This window comes from Cupressus sempervirens, chromosome 7 (genome assembly GCF_028749045.1).
Source record: "Cupressus sempervirens isolate cs-2001-9-10 chromosome 7, ASM2874904v1, whole genome shotgun sequence".
Taxonomy (NCBI): domain Eukaryota; kingdom Viridiplantae; phylum Streptophyta; class Pinopsida; order Cupressales; family Cupressaceae; genus Cupressus; species Cupressus sempervirens.
In genome coordinates this window covers 356,072,922-356,086,966 of record NC_143124.1, presented here as the reverse complement: position 1 = coordinate 356,086,966, position 14,045 = coordinate 356,072,922, and the positions used below count along the sequence as shown (strand labels likewise).

The window sequence follows — 14,045 nt, the reverse complement described above, 5'->3', positions numbered from 1 at the left end:
TGAGATTGATATTATCAAAAGTGAACTAATTCAATAATTACAAAGAGATCAATCCTTATAAAAGGAGATCAAAACCCTAATAGGTAAAACCTAGGTTGCATGATAATAATAAATAAAAGAATTAATTATAATATGCCTAAAGTTTAGCTTAGGAAAACTAGAGATAATAAGTGACTTAATAATTAAATCAATATGATTTAAATAATAAGAAAATACTTTATTAATATAACAACTTTCTCCCAACTCACCAAACTTATTCTGGTTTTATCCTCCATTCTTGACCACAGAACATTTCTTTGATTTTTTTCAATAATATCCTTTTATCTACCTGAGAGTTAAATAAGGGAGAAGAAGTACATGGGTATGCCTTATAAGGAGGTCGAGAGTAGTTGAAGTTTCCCCGCATTGCTTAGGGTTTTGAATTTTAAGCATGTAAGCTTCCTTTGTTTGCATTCCACTAGCCCATTCTCATATTTGAAGACACCTCTTTAATTGTGAGAGGAAGGCCAAAATATGTGTCAAGTAAGCTTGCCTCCTAGCATTCTAGAATTCTAATCATTTTTCTCCTCGAGTCATTGTCTGTATTAAAAAAAATATGCTTTGTGTTTTTGATAATTTATGCATTGACCTAAAACCTTCTCATAATGGTTAAGAAGGATCTTCCAAGACCTTGCTTCATGAACATAAGATAGGCCAAACAAGATGGTGTCATCGAAAAATTATTGAAGCGCCTGCGAGGGGCTCGAGTAGGTAGGTATTATGCCTTTTTATCTTGCCTAAATCATTAGGGGCTTTAAGTTTCCCCCTAGCACCTCCACCATAATGATGAATAAGTAGGGAGATAGGGGTCTCCTTACCGATGACCTTGAGAGGTGGTAAAAAATCTACCTAGGATCCCATTCAACAGGATTGAGAATTAGATGGTGTTAATTGTGGCCATGATTATTCTAACAAAATTCTCTTTGAATCCTAACTTGGTCAAAAATTCAAACAAAAATTCCCTCCTTACTTTATCATAGGCCTTAGATATGCCAATTTTTAGAGCCATACCTAGGTTCCCACACTTCTTGATGGAATGGATCACCTCGTGGTTGGTAATGACCACATCCATTATCTGTCTTCCAAGGACAAATCCATTTTGGTAGAGACCTATAAACTTATCAAGCAGGGGTTTAACATGGTTCACCAAGACCTTGGAGAGGATCATATAAGCCATGTTGTAGAGGCTTATGGTTTGAATTCCTCAAGATGTCTTGGTTCATCAATCTTTGGTATTAACATAATGAAGGTCTCATTAAGTTCCTTAAGAAACTTGCTTGTTCTCACAAAGTCCGAAGTAGCTTGAGATATATCATACTTGGGAATGTTCGAAAACTCTTGAAAGAATGTAGGGGGATACCCATCTAGCCCTGGGGCTTTGAACTGGTTCATACTAAACATGACTTTTCTCACTTGCTCTTCCATAGCCTTGACCTAAGTGCTAATATTGGTTTGATTTGGCAATGGATTGTAGATCTCCTGAAAGCATTTACAGACCCAATTCTCCATCCTAGCCTCCGAGATTTCTTGATCATTACTGTCCACCAATAGCCTAATGGTTTTCCTCTTTTTTAATTTTTGATGTGGACCTATGGAAGAAGGTTGTGTTACTATCACCCTTCTCAAGACACTATACTCTTGATTGTTGCTTCCAGAAGACTTCCTCCCACTCTAACAAAACTTTCCACTTAGCTCGACATTCCTTCGTGAGATGAATTACCACAAGCTAAATTTTCTTGGAGAGACTCTAACTTCTTCTCATTCATCTTCATTTCCTTAATGATATTACCAAATGAAGATTGACTCCATCCTTTGACCTCTTTGCAAATCCTTTCTAGTTTACTAGTAATATAGAACATGGTTGAGCCTTGGACACGAGTGTTCCACCATCGGGTAATACACTCTTTGAACTCTGGGTGTGATAGCCACATCATCTCATACCTAAAGGGTCTTTCTCTACTTGTTTGGTTTTGCTTCCATGAGAATAACACAATAGAATGGTTAGAGATGGTCCTCGGGTATTCTGTTAAGGAGGTATGCGAGAAAATGTCCCAACTCGCTGAGATAAGAACACAATCAAGCCTCCTTGAATTAGGTTGTTCCCCAATCTTTTATTTGACCAGGTGAAAGGTGTTTCTTGAAGATCAATATTAATAAGATCATTCTACCCTAGGAAGCCCACCAAATTGTACATACTCTCAAAGAAGTCCTCCAATGTGCCTACTTTTTTTGAGGGATATAGGGGGCTGTTGAAGTCTCCCATACATAAAATATTCTCATGCCTCATAGATTCAGGAACTTCCATTGCCTCTTCCCAGACAGAAAGCCACCCATTTTGGGTGTTAGGGGCATAGAAATTAAACATGTTCCAGTTAAAAGTTTTAGAGACAAAGCCCATAAGTATGAAATGGGGGCTTAGGAGGATCTTTCTACCCATGACATTGTTTGTATTCCAAAGAGTTGCAATACCTCCTAAAGCACCCATCTCGACACTATAAGACAATGTTGCTCCTGGCCATATATAATCTACCGCTCTAGAGAATGCATGTGCCGTCATTTTAACTTCCTACAAAAGAATCATGTCCACTTTCAATTTGATGATCTTTTCTTTAACTTCATACTCCTTCATGGGGCTATTAACCCCATGGAGGATCTCTCTACCCATGATATTGTTTGTATTCCAAAGAGTCGCAATACCTCTTGAAGCACCCATCTCAACACTATAAGACAATTTTGCTCCTAGCCATATATGATTTGTCACTCTGGAGAATGCATGTGCCATCATTTTAACTTCTTGCAAAAGAATCATGTCCACTTTCAATTTGATGATCTTTTCTTTAACTTCATACTACTTCATGGGGCTATTAACCCCTCTCATATTTTATGATATTATCTTCATCATTTTTGCGTTAGGATCTCATCTAGGGTCTTATGTCTTCCCTGTGCTATATCTTTGACTATCTCCTTTCATTGGAGGTTCTTGGTTGGGGGTCTCCCCACTTTCATAGTCATCCCAACATATCAGCTTTGTTTCCACTCCTTAATTTCCTTTAGAAAATGGTGCATCCAACATCATTGTCTAGGTTGCAACCATTAGCTCTAGTTTGGATGGGGGAATGAACTTCAACAATACCTCAGAGGGAAACCACTAGGGTGTCGTCCATAAAAGGTGAGTTGTTCCCTTTTGTGGGGGAGATGTTGCATGGTTCTATGGACTGGGAGCTCCTGCCCTCATTCAAGAATTTCAAAAAACTATTCTTTGGTCCCCCCCATTTGTTGTGTGATTGGCTTGATCTGTAATGCATCAATCTCCCCTTGCTCGAGTTCAGGAGCTACATCGTCCTCTTTCATAGAGGTATTGCTAGCAATCTCCCTCTCTTCTAGGATAGTAGTATTTCATATCTTAGGGGCCTTCTATATATCTCTTCTTTTCCTTGGTTTGTTCTTCATCCTTCTTCATAGGTCTCTCATTCTTACTTGAAGAATTAGCAGCCACCATCTCCATGCTCTTTGGAGACTCTGTGTTGACCTGGTCTTGGTCCATTCTTCATCCTTCTTCGCAGGTCTCTCATTCTTACTTGAAGAATTAGCAGCCACCATCTCCATGCTCTTTGGAGACTCCGTGTTCACCTGGTCTTTTATTTTTGAATTCTTCGAGCATTCCACCACTACAATTCTAGGTGAGGACAATTTTTCCTTAAGCTTCTCACTATGCCTGCAATCCATAACCAGGTGGCAAAAAATATTGCAGTTTTAGCAGAAGGGTGCAGCGTTTTTGTATAGAATAAGTTGTGACCAAACACCCCATTTCAATTTTAGAGCCACTGTGGTTGGCAAGGGTTTATTTATCCCCACATTCACACATATTCTAGCAAAACCCATTTTGGTCTTGGAACCAGTAGTTAGGTCAATCTTGATGAAGGGTCCAAAAGAGTCTCCAATCCCCCTGAACACTCTCTCATCCCAGAATTTGAGAGGGAGCCCCCGTAATCTGACCCAAATAGGTGCCAACCTAAATAGCTCAAGGTAATGGAAAAACCTCATTTTCTATGTAGTGAGCATCAATAGATGTTTACCATAGTGCCAAGAGCCTGTTAGGACTGTTTCAGTCTGCTTCAGTTTTGAATCTAAATGGGAGCCTGACATCGTAAAGATTGTCATCAATCTAGACAGTCTCTATCTAGAAGAGTACCATTTCCTAACCACATGTGTCTACATTATTGGAAAAAATCAAAATTTCCAATGAGTCTTAAGAAGAGTCCAAAGGAAATTGAATCAACCACAGTGTCTGAGGGTGAAATCTCCAGCCCTATTGCACTTGAAACCACCTTAGGTTTCTCCCTAGAATCGACATGAATCTTGGATCCAACAAGAACATCCAACCAATTTGGTTTCAGGGAAGAAAAAATTTTGTGACCCACATCTTCCATGGGATACCTTAGAGGGAGGGCACCCATACAGGCCAAATCATCAGGGTTGTCAATCGACTCAGCAGGGTTGGGATCCTGAGCAGAACATGACTCCTCCTAGACATTCAGGTTTTTTGTAGAGAGGACCAAAAGAAGGTTTGGACAAGCCTGAACCAGACCTGAGGGAAGTTGGGGGCTCTAATACCTCAAGGGATTTGAAGTCATGCACCAAAGTTGTAAGTAGGTGTGGAGGTGGGAAGTTGGAGAATATTGAAACATTTAAATATTTGCAGAATGTTCTTTTTTAGTTTTTACTTCTGCCCACCAACAAAAATACAACACATATACAATACAATGATTTTGCACAATACACTTGTCAAATGAAAGCCAGAGCTAGGGTTTTAAAACCATTCTAAATGCTTCTTTTTCTCTACATATATGCGAAAGTGTATGCCCATTTTTGCAATGACTAGGGAAACAAATTTGGGTTTGAAATCAACATCAACCTTGAACCAAAACTCGCTCAACACACTAGCATATTCACGACCCAACCAGGAACACAGAGTATCTAAAAACATTCTTCCTCTCAACATGGAGTGACCAATCTTCATCCTACTTTAGCCATCTCTCTGACATAAATTCTAAATAGTCAGTGTACTAAACGGTCTCTATCCTTCCCATAGCATAAGGGTGATAAGACACTGGTGCCCACTTGCCCACCATTGTTCCATTAGGTAGAACATCATCTTGGAAGGCCTCTTTTGCATCAGCTAGAATAGATAGATATAGTTGCATGGTTTCACAAATAAAGATGTGTAAATACTTAATATATTTCAATGCCTCAAAATGAGAAAACTATTTCCGCATCTAGTTTCCTGCCTTAACTTAGCAAATGACAATGACATGTAAACTTACATCTCACCAACTGAGATTGTCATTAATAGTGACCAAAGGGCATAGTGTCATTTAGTTTAGATATGTACCATTTTAAAATCTATGGTTCTATGTGTTGTAATGGTCATCCATGTCCCTAGACGAATAGGGGCCATTGGTCTCAAAATTCAACTCATCCATCTCTAATAGGGAAACTTTAGCATAACATAATGTTTGTTACTGTAACCAATCAAATCAAACTCATTAGTTTTGAAATAAAAAAATTCCACATCCTCATGTTCCCCCAACATTTCAACATATCAGAGTATCACCTTTTGAATGCACTAATGTGTCTTTGGATGACTCATGAATCTTAAGATTAAACTACATTATATAGGATGTTTGACATTGTAGGGGGTAGAAGCAAGGAGTTGGGTCGCAATTTCGTAGAAGTCTGTAGATTGAGATCGTACTCTTTTAGGGCACCCGATTCTAAATTTAAAAAACGAGCACCCATTTTTTTAAAAATCGGGTACCTATTTTTGAAAATATAAAAAAATTAAATTTTTAGAAACGGGTACCCATTTTTGAAAAATAAAAAATGGGTACTTGTTACCCATTTTTTACTTTTAAAAAATGATTACCCGTTACCCATTTTTTAAAACCCGTTTCTAAAAATTTAAAATTTTGTTTTTTGGGGGTGATTTTTTAATGCCGATTTGACTTTTTCAAAATGGGTACCCATTTTTTAATTTACATAACGGCTACCTGTTTCTTACAACATTGGGCGAGAAATTTTTTTCTCCTACCTTGGATTTTGGTTCAGGATAGGCTTGGTGAGACCAAGCCTATGCTTTGACCTCTCAAGATTTGGCTAAGGTGTTGAATTGACAAATTCATGCCTTGCCATAATTTTTAGAAAGTCTACCTGATCAAATTTTTTTATGAAACAAAAACCCATTAGAGCTCTCATTGCCCTGATTTGAGAAATATAAATTTTATAGTGTTATGATTTTATTTACTATTTTTGCATTATTTTTTAATGGAAGGTGGTACCAAAATGTAGAATAGTGAGATTCACTAAAATTTTAATAACTTTTATATTATATCATTTTTTAAAAATTAATTTATATGTCATTAATCTACATACAATTCTTTTGAGGTTTTAAAAAAAAAAAAGTTTTAATAAAGTGAAATTTTGATCAAATTATGGTGTCCGTATACGAGAGGTTTTAAAATTTACCTTTATAGCCAATTAATAATTAATAAAAAAAAAATTATTCAATAAAACATTAAGAAAAAATATTGTCATCAATCTTAGGTGTATTAGGTAACTCCCTTTAAAAGGATTTATGAACATTCATTTATTTGAGTTAAATTATGGTGTTCGCACATGAGTGTGGTATGGTCATACAAATAAATCATACAACTAAAAACAAAATCTATCATATGGGCATACAAATAAATTACATATCTAAAAACTAGATTTTGAACACAAAAAAAAATTCTGAAATATTTTTATATTCAATCTCTGAATGCTTCAAAATTTGACATCAATTAACAAAAAATTTCAAAAATAAGAAAAACTTTTTCACTTTTTGCCCAAAAGTGAGACCCAACTTCTTGCACTTCCCCTAGACATTAGATACATTGGACTCCCTATCAATCTAATCAATAAAATTGAATCAAAATTAGACTTGTCATTATCTCCTTTGCTATGTTTTGTTCAAAGACATTGTCTCAAGATACTTGGATATATAATATATTAAATGCTTCAAAACATAGAGATAAGCTTATAGCACTCCGCTCAAACGTGGACGACATGTATACTTAGATATATAATATATTATATAAAATAATACAATCATGCATAAATCCTTCTATGGTTGATGCAATACTGCATTACTTTTTCATTTTTCAAGTCGATTTTTCAGTTTTTCATTTTTTGTTTTTGGTGTTGTGTAGGTTTTTAAATGCTTCAAAACATAAAGGTAACCTTATAGCACTCCGCTCAAGAGTGGACGACATGTATAAAAGGCTCGGTGCAAATATGGGCGTCCTAAGCTTATCGATAAATGTGGAAATGAAATCTCTTTTGGAGACCAGTCCCAATGTTCCCTCTGTCAACGTCCAACAATCCAACCAGCCACAAATTCCCCCTGTCCATCATGCAGGTAAAGTACATCCACTACCTAAATATTTAACAATGGGCTGTTTTGTTTTAACAACATGAATGACAATATTTTCTACCATTTCTGGCTCGTTTTAAATGTGAAGCAGTTGGCATACAAGAGCAGGTTGATGAAGTTGTTAAACTCCTCCAATGGGAAAACGACAGTGCGCCTTCTCTAGCGGTGGTTGTGCACGGATTCGGTGGATCCGGCAAGACCACTTTGGCAGATGCAGTCTATCATTCCTTGACAGACAAACTCACTGGTTGGAAATATTCCAAGATTGTTCTCATCGAAAACTTGGAACCACATCCCGATGTAAAAACACTGCAGTCCAATATTCTGCAGGATTTGACTGGCAAAAAAGAAGAATTAAGAGACTCGGAGTGTGGACGGCAGAGGCTGAAAAAAGTAATGGAAAATGAATCCTTATTTTTGTACATCGATAACACGTTGTTCAAAGAACCTCTTAAAGAGCTTCTACCCAGAGATATAACAGGTCCTCAGAAACTGCGGTTGCTTTTAACTGCCAGGGTAACATTTTTCTCAGATGTAATGCAGGATCGCGGGATTAAATATGAAGAATATCCGATAGAGCCCCTTCCTCTTGACGCAGCCATTCAAGTGCTAAGCAGAAAAATAGATCGAGAAAGAGACATTAACTCCCTTTTGGAGGAAAGACCCAATCTAAAGGTGATCGCCCAGAAATGCAGCAGCTGTCCTCTGTTTCTCGAAACCGTGGGTGGATTTCTCCAAAGACGAAAGAAAGAAGTTGAAGCCTACGAAAGAGTATTAAATTGGTTGGAAAGTGGAGTCTCTTTCAGTGGCCATAAGAGGGAAGGTTTTGATAGAAGTACAATCATGTTTGCGTATGAGCAGCTTGAAACGAGTGCTCAGGAAGCCTTTCTCGACATTTGCTCCTTCTTCAATGGTTGGGACTGGGAACATGTTGCGCACATTGTTGGGGAGGAAGAAATGAAATGTTTGCACGAGGGAGCTCTCATTAAAAGAAAACAAGAAAGACCTTGGCCATATGATAAAATACTTACCAAGGTAGTTACCCATGATCTTCTTCTCCGTGCTGGGCGCAATGAATCAGAAGACAACCGCTTTCGAACTCCCGAAGAGCTCACTAAATTCTTGCAGAAAGAAGGAAAGGTACCAAAAAACTAAATATTTATAAATGAAGGAAGTAGAGTTGTGTAATCTTCAGGGTAAGCACCACTTTATTTGTTTTAATAGTGTGATATGAATATGAACAGAATCATTCTCAAGTAAAAGGAGTGTGGCTGACACATACGGGCGAATTTCGAGGTCCAATTGATATACGTGCGGAGGTGCTGGACGAAATGAGCGGGTCTCTGAGAGTATTTGCTATGGGGAAATGGACTCTTGTGGAAGGAAGATGCAGTAAAAGCTTTGGTGAACTGAGATTTCTTAAAGCTGAGCCAGGGTCTGATCTGCCCATGGATTTATCAAAGCTCTCTCGTTTAACTTACATCAGTTGTAATTGGAAGGAGAACATAAAGTCGAGTGAGCACTTGAAGGCAAGTGGTTCTTTCGCTGTGGCTTTTTACGTCTAACTATTGGTATTTTCCCGAATCAATACATTTTTGTCTTGATAGAAACATATTTTCATATTTTATTTTCCACTAACTAATCGAAAGTGCAGGGTATGCCGCAATTAAAAGTGGCGCATGTTACAAAATTCCCTAGAACCTGTAATTCAAGTGAAATCTCAGAACTCGGTTATTTTAGAAAACTGCGGGTGTTGGCTCTATGTTATTTTGAGGGTAAAGAGATCCCAGATTTAGTCAACTTAGGTCATCTCAGGAAGCTAGACCTGTCACACAGTTACCAACTCTTGCAATTACCGGGATCGCTTGGGAAACTCACATCATTAGAAGAGTTATACATGAGTTGCTGTAGAAGCTTGGAGCATTTGCCACTGGGATTTGGGAAACAGAAGGCCCTTATTGTTTTTGATTTGAAAGGCTGTAAGGGTTTAAAGGAGCTTCCGATGGACTTTGTGAACCTTTCCAACTTACAGCACCTCAATCTAGAGTCTTGCAAGAGTCTACGAGTGCTTCCAAGCAGTTTCGAGAAACTTGCTTCCTTACAGTATCTAAATTTGAAAAGTTGCTCTGAGCTGATCAGCCTTCCAGAACGGCTAGGAGATTTGATACGCTTAACAGAGATATATTTTAGTGAATGCACAAAGCTGACTAGTCTTCCACAAAGCCTAGGAGGGCTGTCCTCTCTGTTGATGTCGAAGATGCTTTTTGAAAAATGCTCCAGTTTGACAGTGCTGCCAGAAGAAACCTCGTGGCTTTCAAAGATGACAGAAATTTTATTTCAACAATGTGAAAGCATTGAAGAACTGTGCAGTGATTTTCATCGTCTTGATGCTTTGAGAATATTGAAAATGTGTGGGTGCAGGAGCTTGTCTACACTGCCTCAAGGCTTTGGTAAACTAAAAAGTTTGCAAGACTTGGACTTATCTGGATGTGATAACTTAAAGAAATTATGCGATGACTTCCATTGCCTTGCAGAGTTGAAAGTGTTGAATTTGGCCAGATGCCGCGGTATAACCAAACTACCTGATCATTTTGGCGAATTAAAAAGTTTACAACACTTAAATTTATCAGAATGTGATAGCTTAGGGGAATTGTGCAGCAACTTCCACCGCCTTGAAGAATTGAGAGTGCTGGATTTGTCCAGATGCCGCAGTTTGACCAAACTTTCCAATTCTTTTGGTGAACTACAAAGATTGCAAATTCTAAATTTATCCCAATGCTCTAAATTAGAGGAATTGTGCAACGACTTCCATTTCCTTAAAGAGTTGAAAGAGCTGGATATGTCTGGATGCAACAGTTTAACCAAACTATTCGATTCTTTTGGCCAGCTAGGTTGCTTGGAGAAAGCAGATTTCAGAGGATGCTCTAACTTAGCTAAGCTTTCTGACGATTTCCAGAATCTCCCATCATTGCTGAGATTAGACCTTTCAAATTGTAAGAGATTGGGTGAGGAATGGATGGATCGTGTGGGGGCCACTCAGAGTTTGTTGTACGTAGACATTTCTGGAAGTGAAGCGATGACTCAACGGTGGGAGCGAATGCAAAGGCAAAAGCAAGAATGGCATTTTGTTGTGGAAACAGATTTGTTCTCTGAACCAAGAGTAGGTTTTTATTTGTCCATTTTAATTTTGATGCTGTTTGTTCTTTAGATGATCATTAAAAGTAGAAGTTGTCTTCAGTTTACAGAGGCTTATAATCATTTTAGAAGCTGAGTTTAATTTCCTAAAAATCATCGTTAAAAATACTAAACTCATTTATAAATCTCTGAGCTTGTCAAATGTTTTAAGCAATTTGTTAATAAAAGACATTAGAGATATAAGGACTTGCTAGAAATCCTATATATTTCTAGAGATTGACTAACTTATTTCTACTGTTTATTTTTAGGATTGGTCGACAAGTCGCATGGGTCCTTCAGAAAAACAGAGGGATTTTGTCTTAGATGAGATTATATGGAAGATATTTAGTACAGAAGGGCTTCTCATTGATGCTGATCAACGCCCTTTCTATGCATCCTCGCTCCCATCGGATGTTCGTCTTGTATTGATCACTCAGTCATATTGGTCATCTGTAAAACCAAATGAGTTTATAATGGCACTAAGCAACTTGGAGCGTCTGGAAATGTGTAGCTCCGAGTCATTGAAAATTATATATGTTGGCCGAGAATTCAATGCACTGCCATCAGAGGTGGCCGACAGAATTGTGGCCCATTCAACTTCCAGCTCATCGATTGACTCGCTCAGAAATTGTTTTGGTGACCTGCTTCCGGATTTCTTCTTCTCCATCTCCCTCGGTGTATTTGCCACCACTACTGATGTTGGAGAAAGAGGTACTGTAAATTGGAAATACATATCCGATATCGCGGAGAAGAGTGGAGTAGAAATTCTCACAAGACATCCACGAGATGGCAATACTAAATTGCTTAGGAAATTGTGTGAGACTCCAGAAAACGGGTTTCTTCTACGAAAAAATGTGAAGGATCTACACAAAAATGAAAAGGTTCTTATCATTCTATTATAGGTTTTTAAATTTTATTTTATAATAAAAGTTGATCTATTTATTTAAATATTATTTTATAAACGACTGAATAATTAAGAATCATATAAATAATCTTTTTAATTTAATGTCAAAATGATGTGCAGATGGAAGTGGAGGACTTAAAGGGCAAATTGGTCTTACTTTTCAGAAAACATTCTTCTTTGGAAGATAAACTTAATATTTTAGCATTGGAAGATGTGTATCTGAAGCTCCAAACAAGTTCTGACTATCGAGCTGAAGTGGTCTGGATTCCGGAATTGGATGGATTTCAAGATCCGAAGGAGTACATAAAAACTGCTGCAAGGGCTCCCTGGCCAATGGTCCCCAACCCGTGGTCCGTCGATGAAGAGACTTGGTCACGGGCACATTGTCTTGGGAGAGGAAAAGGGCTGGTGGCAGTGGATGAGAAGGGAAGCATATCAAACAAGGATGCAATGCGGATGATATTGAGGTGGGGGATAAATGCGTACCCATTCTCTGCATCTCAGGAAGAGGAACTGAGAGACGCACAATGGAAGGAGTTCAACTCCAGCTCTCAATCCAGCTTGCAATTTATTTTTCAGAATGTGGAGCACTTTCAGTTAAAGGTAAGATTCTATTATTCACTTAAAATGTTATTTGAATACATAAAATCATTTCCCCTCAACGCGATCATTTAAATATATGATAAGTCACACAAAAAGATGTTTTTTCACCACTAATTAAATGGCTTCACAGGATCTTTATTCCCTATGTATCATCCATTGTCATAATTTGTGTTGTGATGACAGACAAGGGAGGCGCTTCGTCGTGGAGAAATGATGTTTATGTGCGTGGGCTCAATTAGCAAGATGCTGGAGTTCCTGCCACAGTTGAATAATGCTTTGACAAAGCTGGAAAATGCAGTCGTCCAAGTCTTCTACATCGGGGAAGGTGTCCCATACTATTATTTCACAACACATTTCTTCGAAGAAGAAGAAGAGCATGGGATGAAAAGAAGAGAAATGGACAGGGTTACAAGCCTCTCTCTGTGTGATGCTTACAAGTTTTGGGAGCACGCCAAGTGCTTGTGGGATGAGTTAAAGGGGAAGGGTGTTGACAAAAGGATTGCGCAGGTGAGAAGCATGGTACTGGCTTTTCTTAGTACATGTAAATGGAAATGGGGTTTTAAGGAAGAGGAGAAGGGGATACGCATAGTGGCAGTGGATGAAAGTGGGGAGATGCATATTTTTCTATCCGCTGCCAATGTGATGCATGTTATAGCGACTACACATGTGATGCATGTTCCGAGTTCAAGAAGGGCAAATTTTATGGATGTAGTGTATGTGAGAAGTATAAAATGTGCCAAGATTGTTTTGAATGCTAACTTGACATTTTAATGGATAGGAAAAAACCAATATGTTTATTATTGCTTGGTCGTTATTTTATTGTTTGTTAAGGTCGGTAAGGAGGCCGCAAACATCAACCAGATTCATGCACATTTATGATTATATGAGTTTAATTTTATAAAACTATATTTTTAATCTTTTCAAATTTTACAAAATTTTAAAATTTTGTAAAATTTATTTTTTCCGTTTACGATTTTAAAAATTTAAATAGGTTACTTTATGTTAAATTTTTCTAAACACCAATAATATTAGGCTGATATTAATATTTTGTTTTGAATTTTAAATAGATCACTTTATGCTAAGTTTTTCTATAGATAAATAATATTAGCTTGATATATATATATATATATATATATATATATATATATATATATATATATATATATATATATATATATATTGAATTTTAAATACTGATATTAATATTTTTGTTTTAATTGTGTTGAACTAATAATTTATACTTTCATATTTGTTAATTATTAGCTAGAAAATTATCTTTGGATTAAATTATTTAATGTTTATTTTAATTTATAGATCATTTTATTTATTCAATTATTTTATATTAGTAAGATAGTTATTTTTGAAGTAAAAAAATCAATTGAAAGGACAAAAACATGGCAATCAAAGTAGACGTCAAACATGTGAAATATGCAAAATATGTGAATAGAGACAAATGACAAAGTAGTCAATGTTGGCAATCTAAGAAGATATGGTTTTTGGCAAATAATACAAAACCTAGTTCTCAATTATTGGAGCGTCATCCTCTACCAATGCCCCGAAACCGTAGCAAGGAAGCAAAAAAATCTGGGAGATTCTACACTGATCCCCCTACCCTCAATCTCAAGCATCCTACAAAGTTAAGGTATGCTGTGAAAATAGTGAACCCCTTTTAGGTCTTAATTGAGCCACATATGAATTACAAAAACTCAAGGGCCACTTCTTTAGAGATTCCGACAAATTTTGCAGAGAGGATAGGGTTTCAGCCAGTGGCAAAATCCAATGGATATATTAGCGCCAGAGCTAAATTGGATTCGAACCAGGTCTCTTTGCTCCAAGTCCATCCATATCATAATA

The 14,045-nt window shown here is 37.1% G+C and overlaps 1 protein-coding gene across 1 annotated transcript in view; it reads left to right on the top strand.

Moving 5' to 3' along the window:
* LOC149546937 (uncharacterized) overlaps positions 1-13,094 on the top strand; it is a 51,660-nt gene extending 38,566 nt beyond the window's left edge. The window contains exons 4-10 of the mRNA XM_089791438.1: positions 7,287-7,495; positions 7,599-8,650; positions 8,755-9,039; positions 9,165-10,670; positions 10,954-11,565; positions 11,709-12,191; positions 12,375-13,094. Of these exons, the coding sequence (XP_089647564.1) occupies positions 7,287-7,495; positions 7,599-8,650; positions 8,755-9,039; positions 9,165-10,670; positions 10,954-11,565; positions 11,709-12,191; positions 12,375-12,962 (4,735 nt within the window). The 3' untranslated portion in view covers positions 12,963-13,094. The remainder of the gene's footprint in view (positions 1-7,286; positions 7,496-7,598; positions 8,651-8,754; positions 9,040-9,164; positions 10,671-10,953; positions 11,566-11,708; positions 12,192-12,374) is intronic.
* Positions 13,095-14,045: the final 951 nt, after the last annotated feature.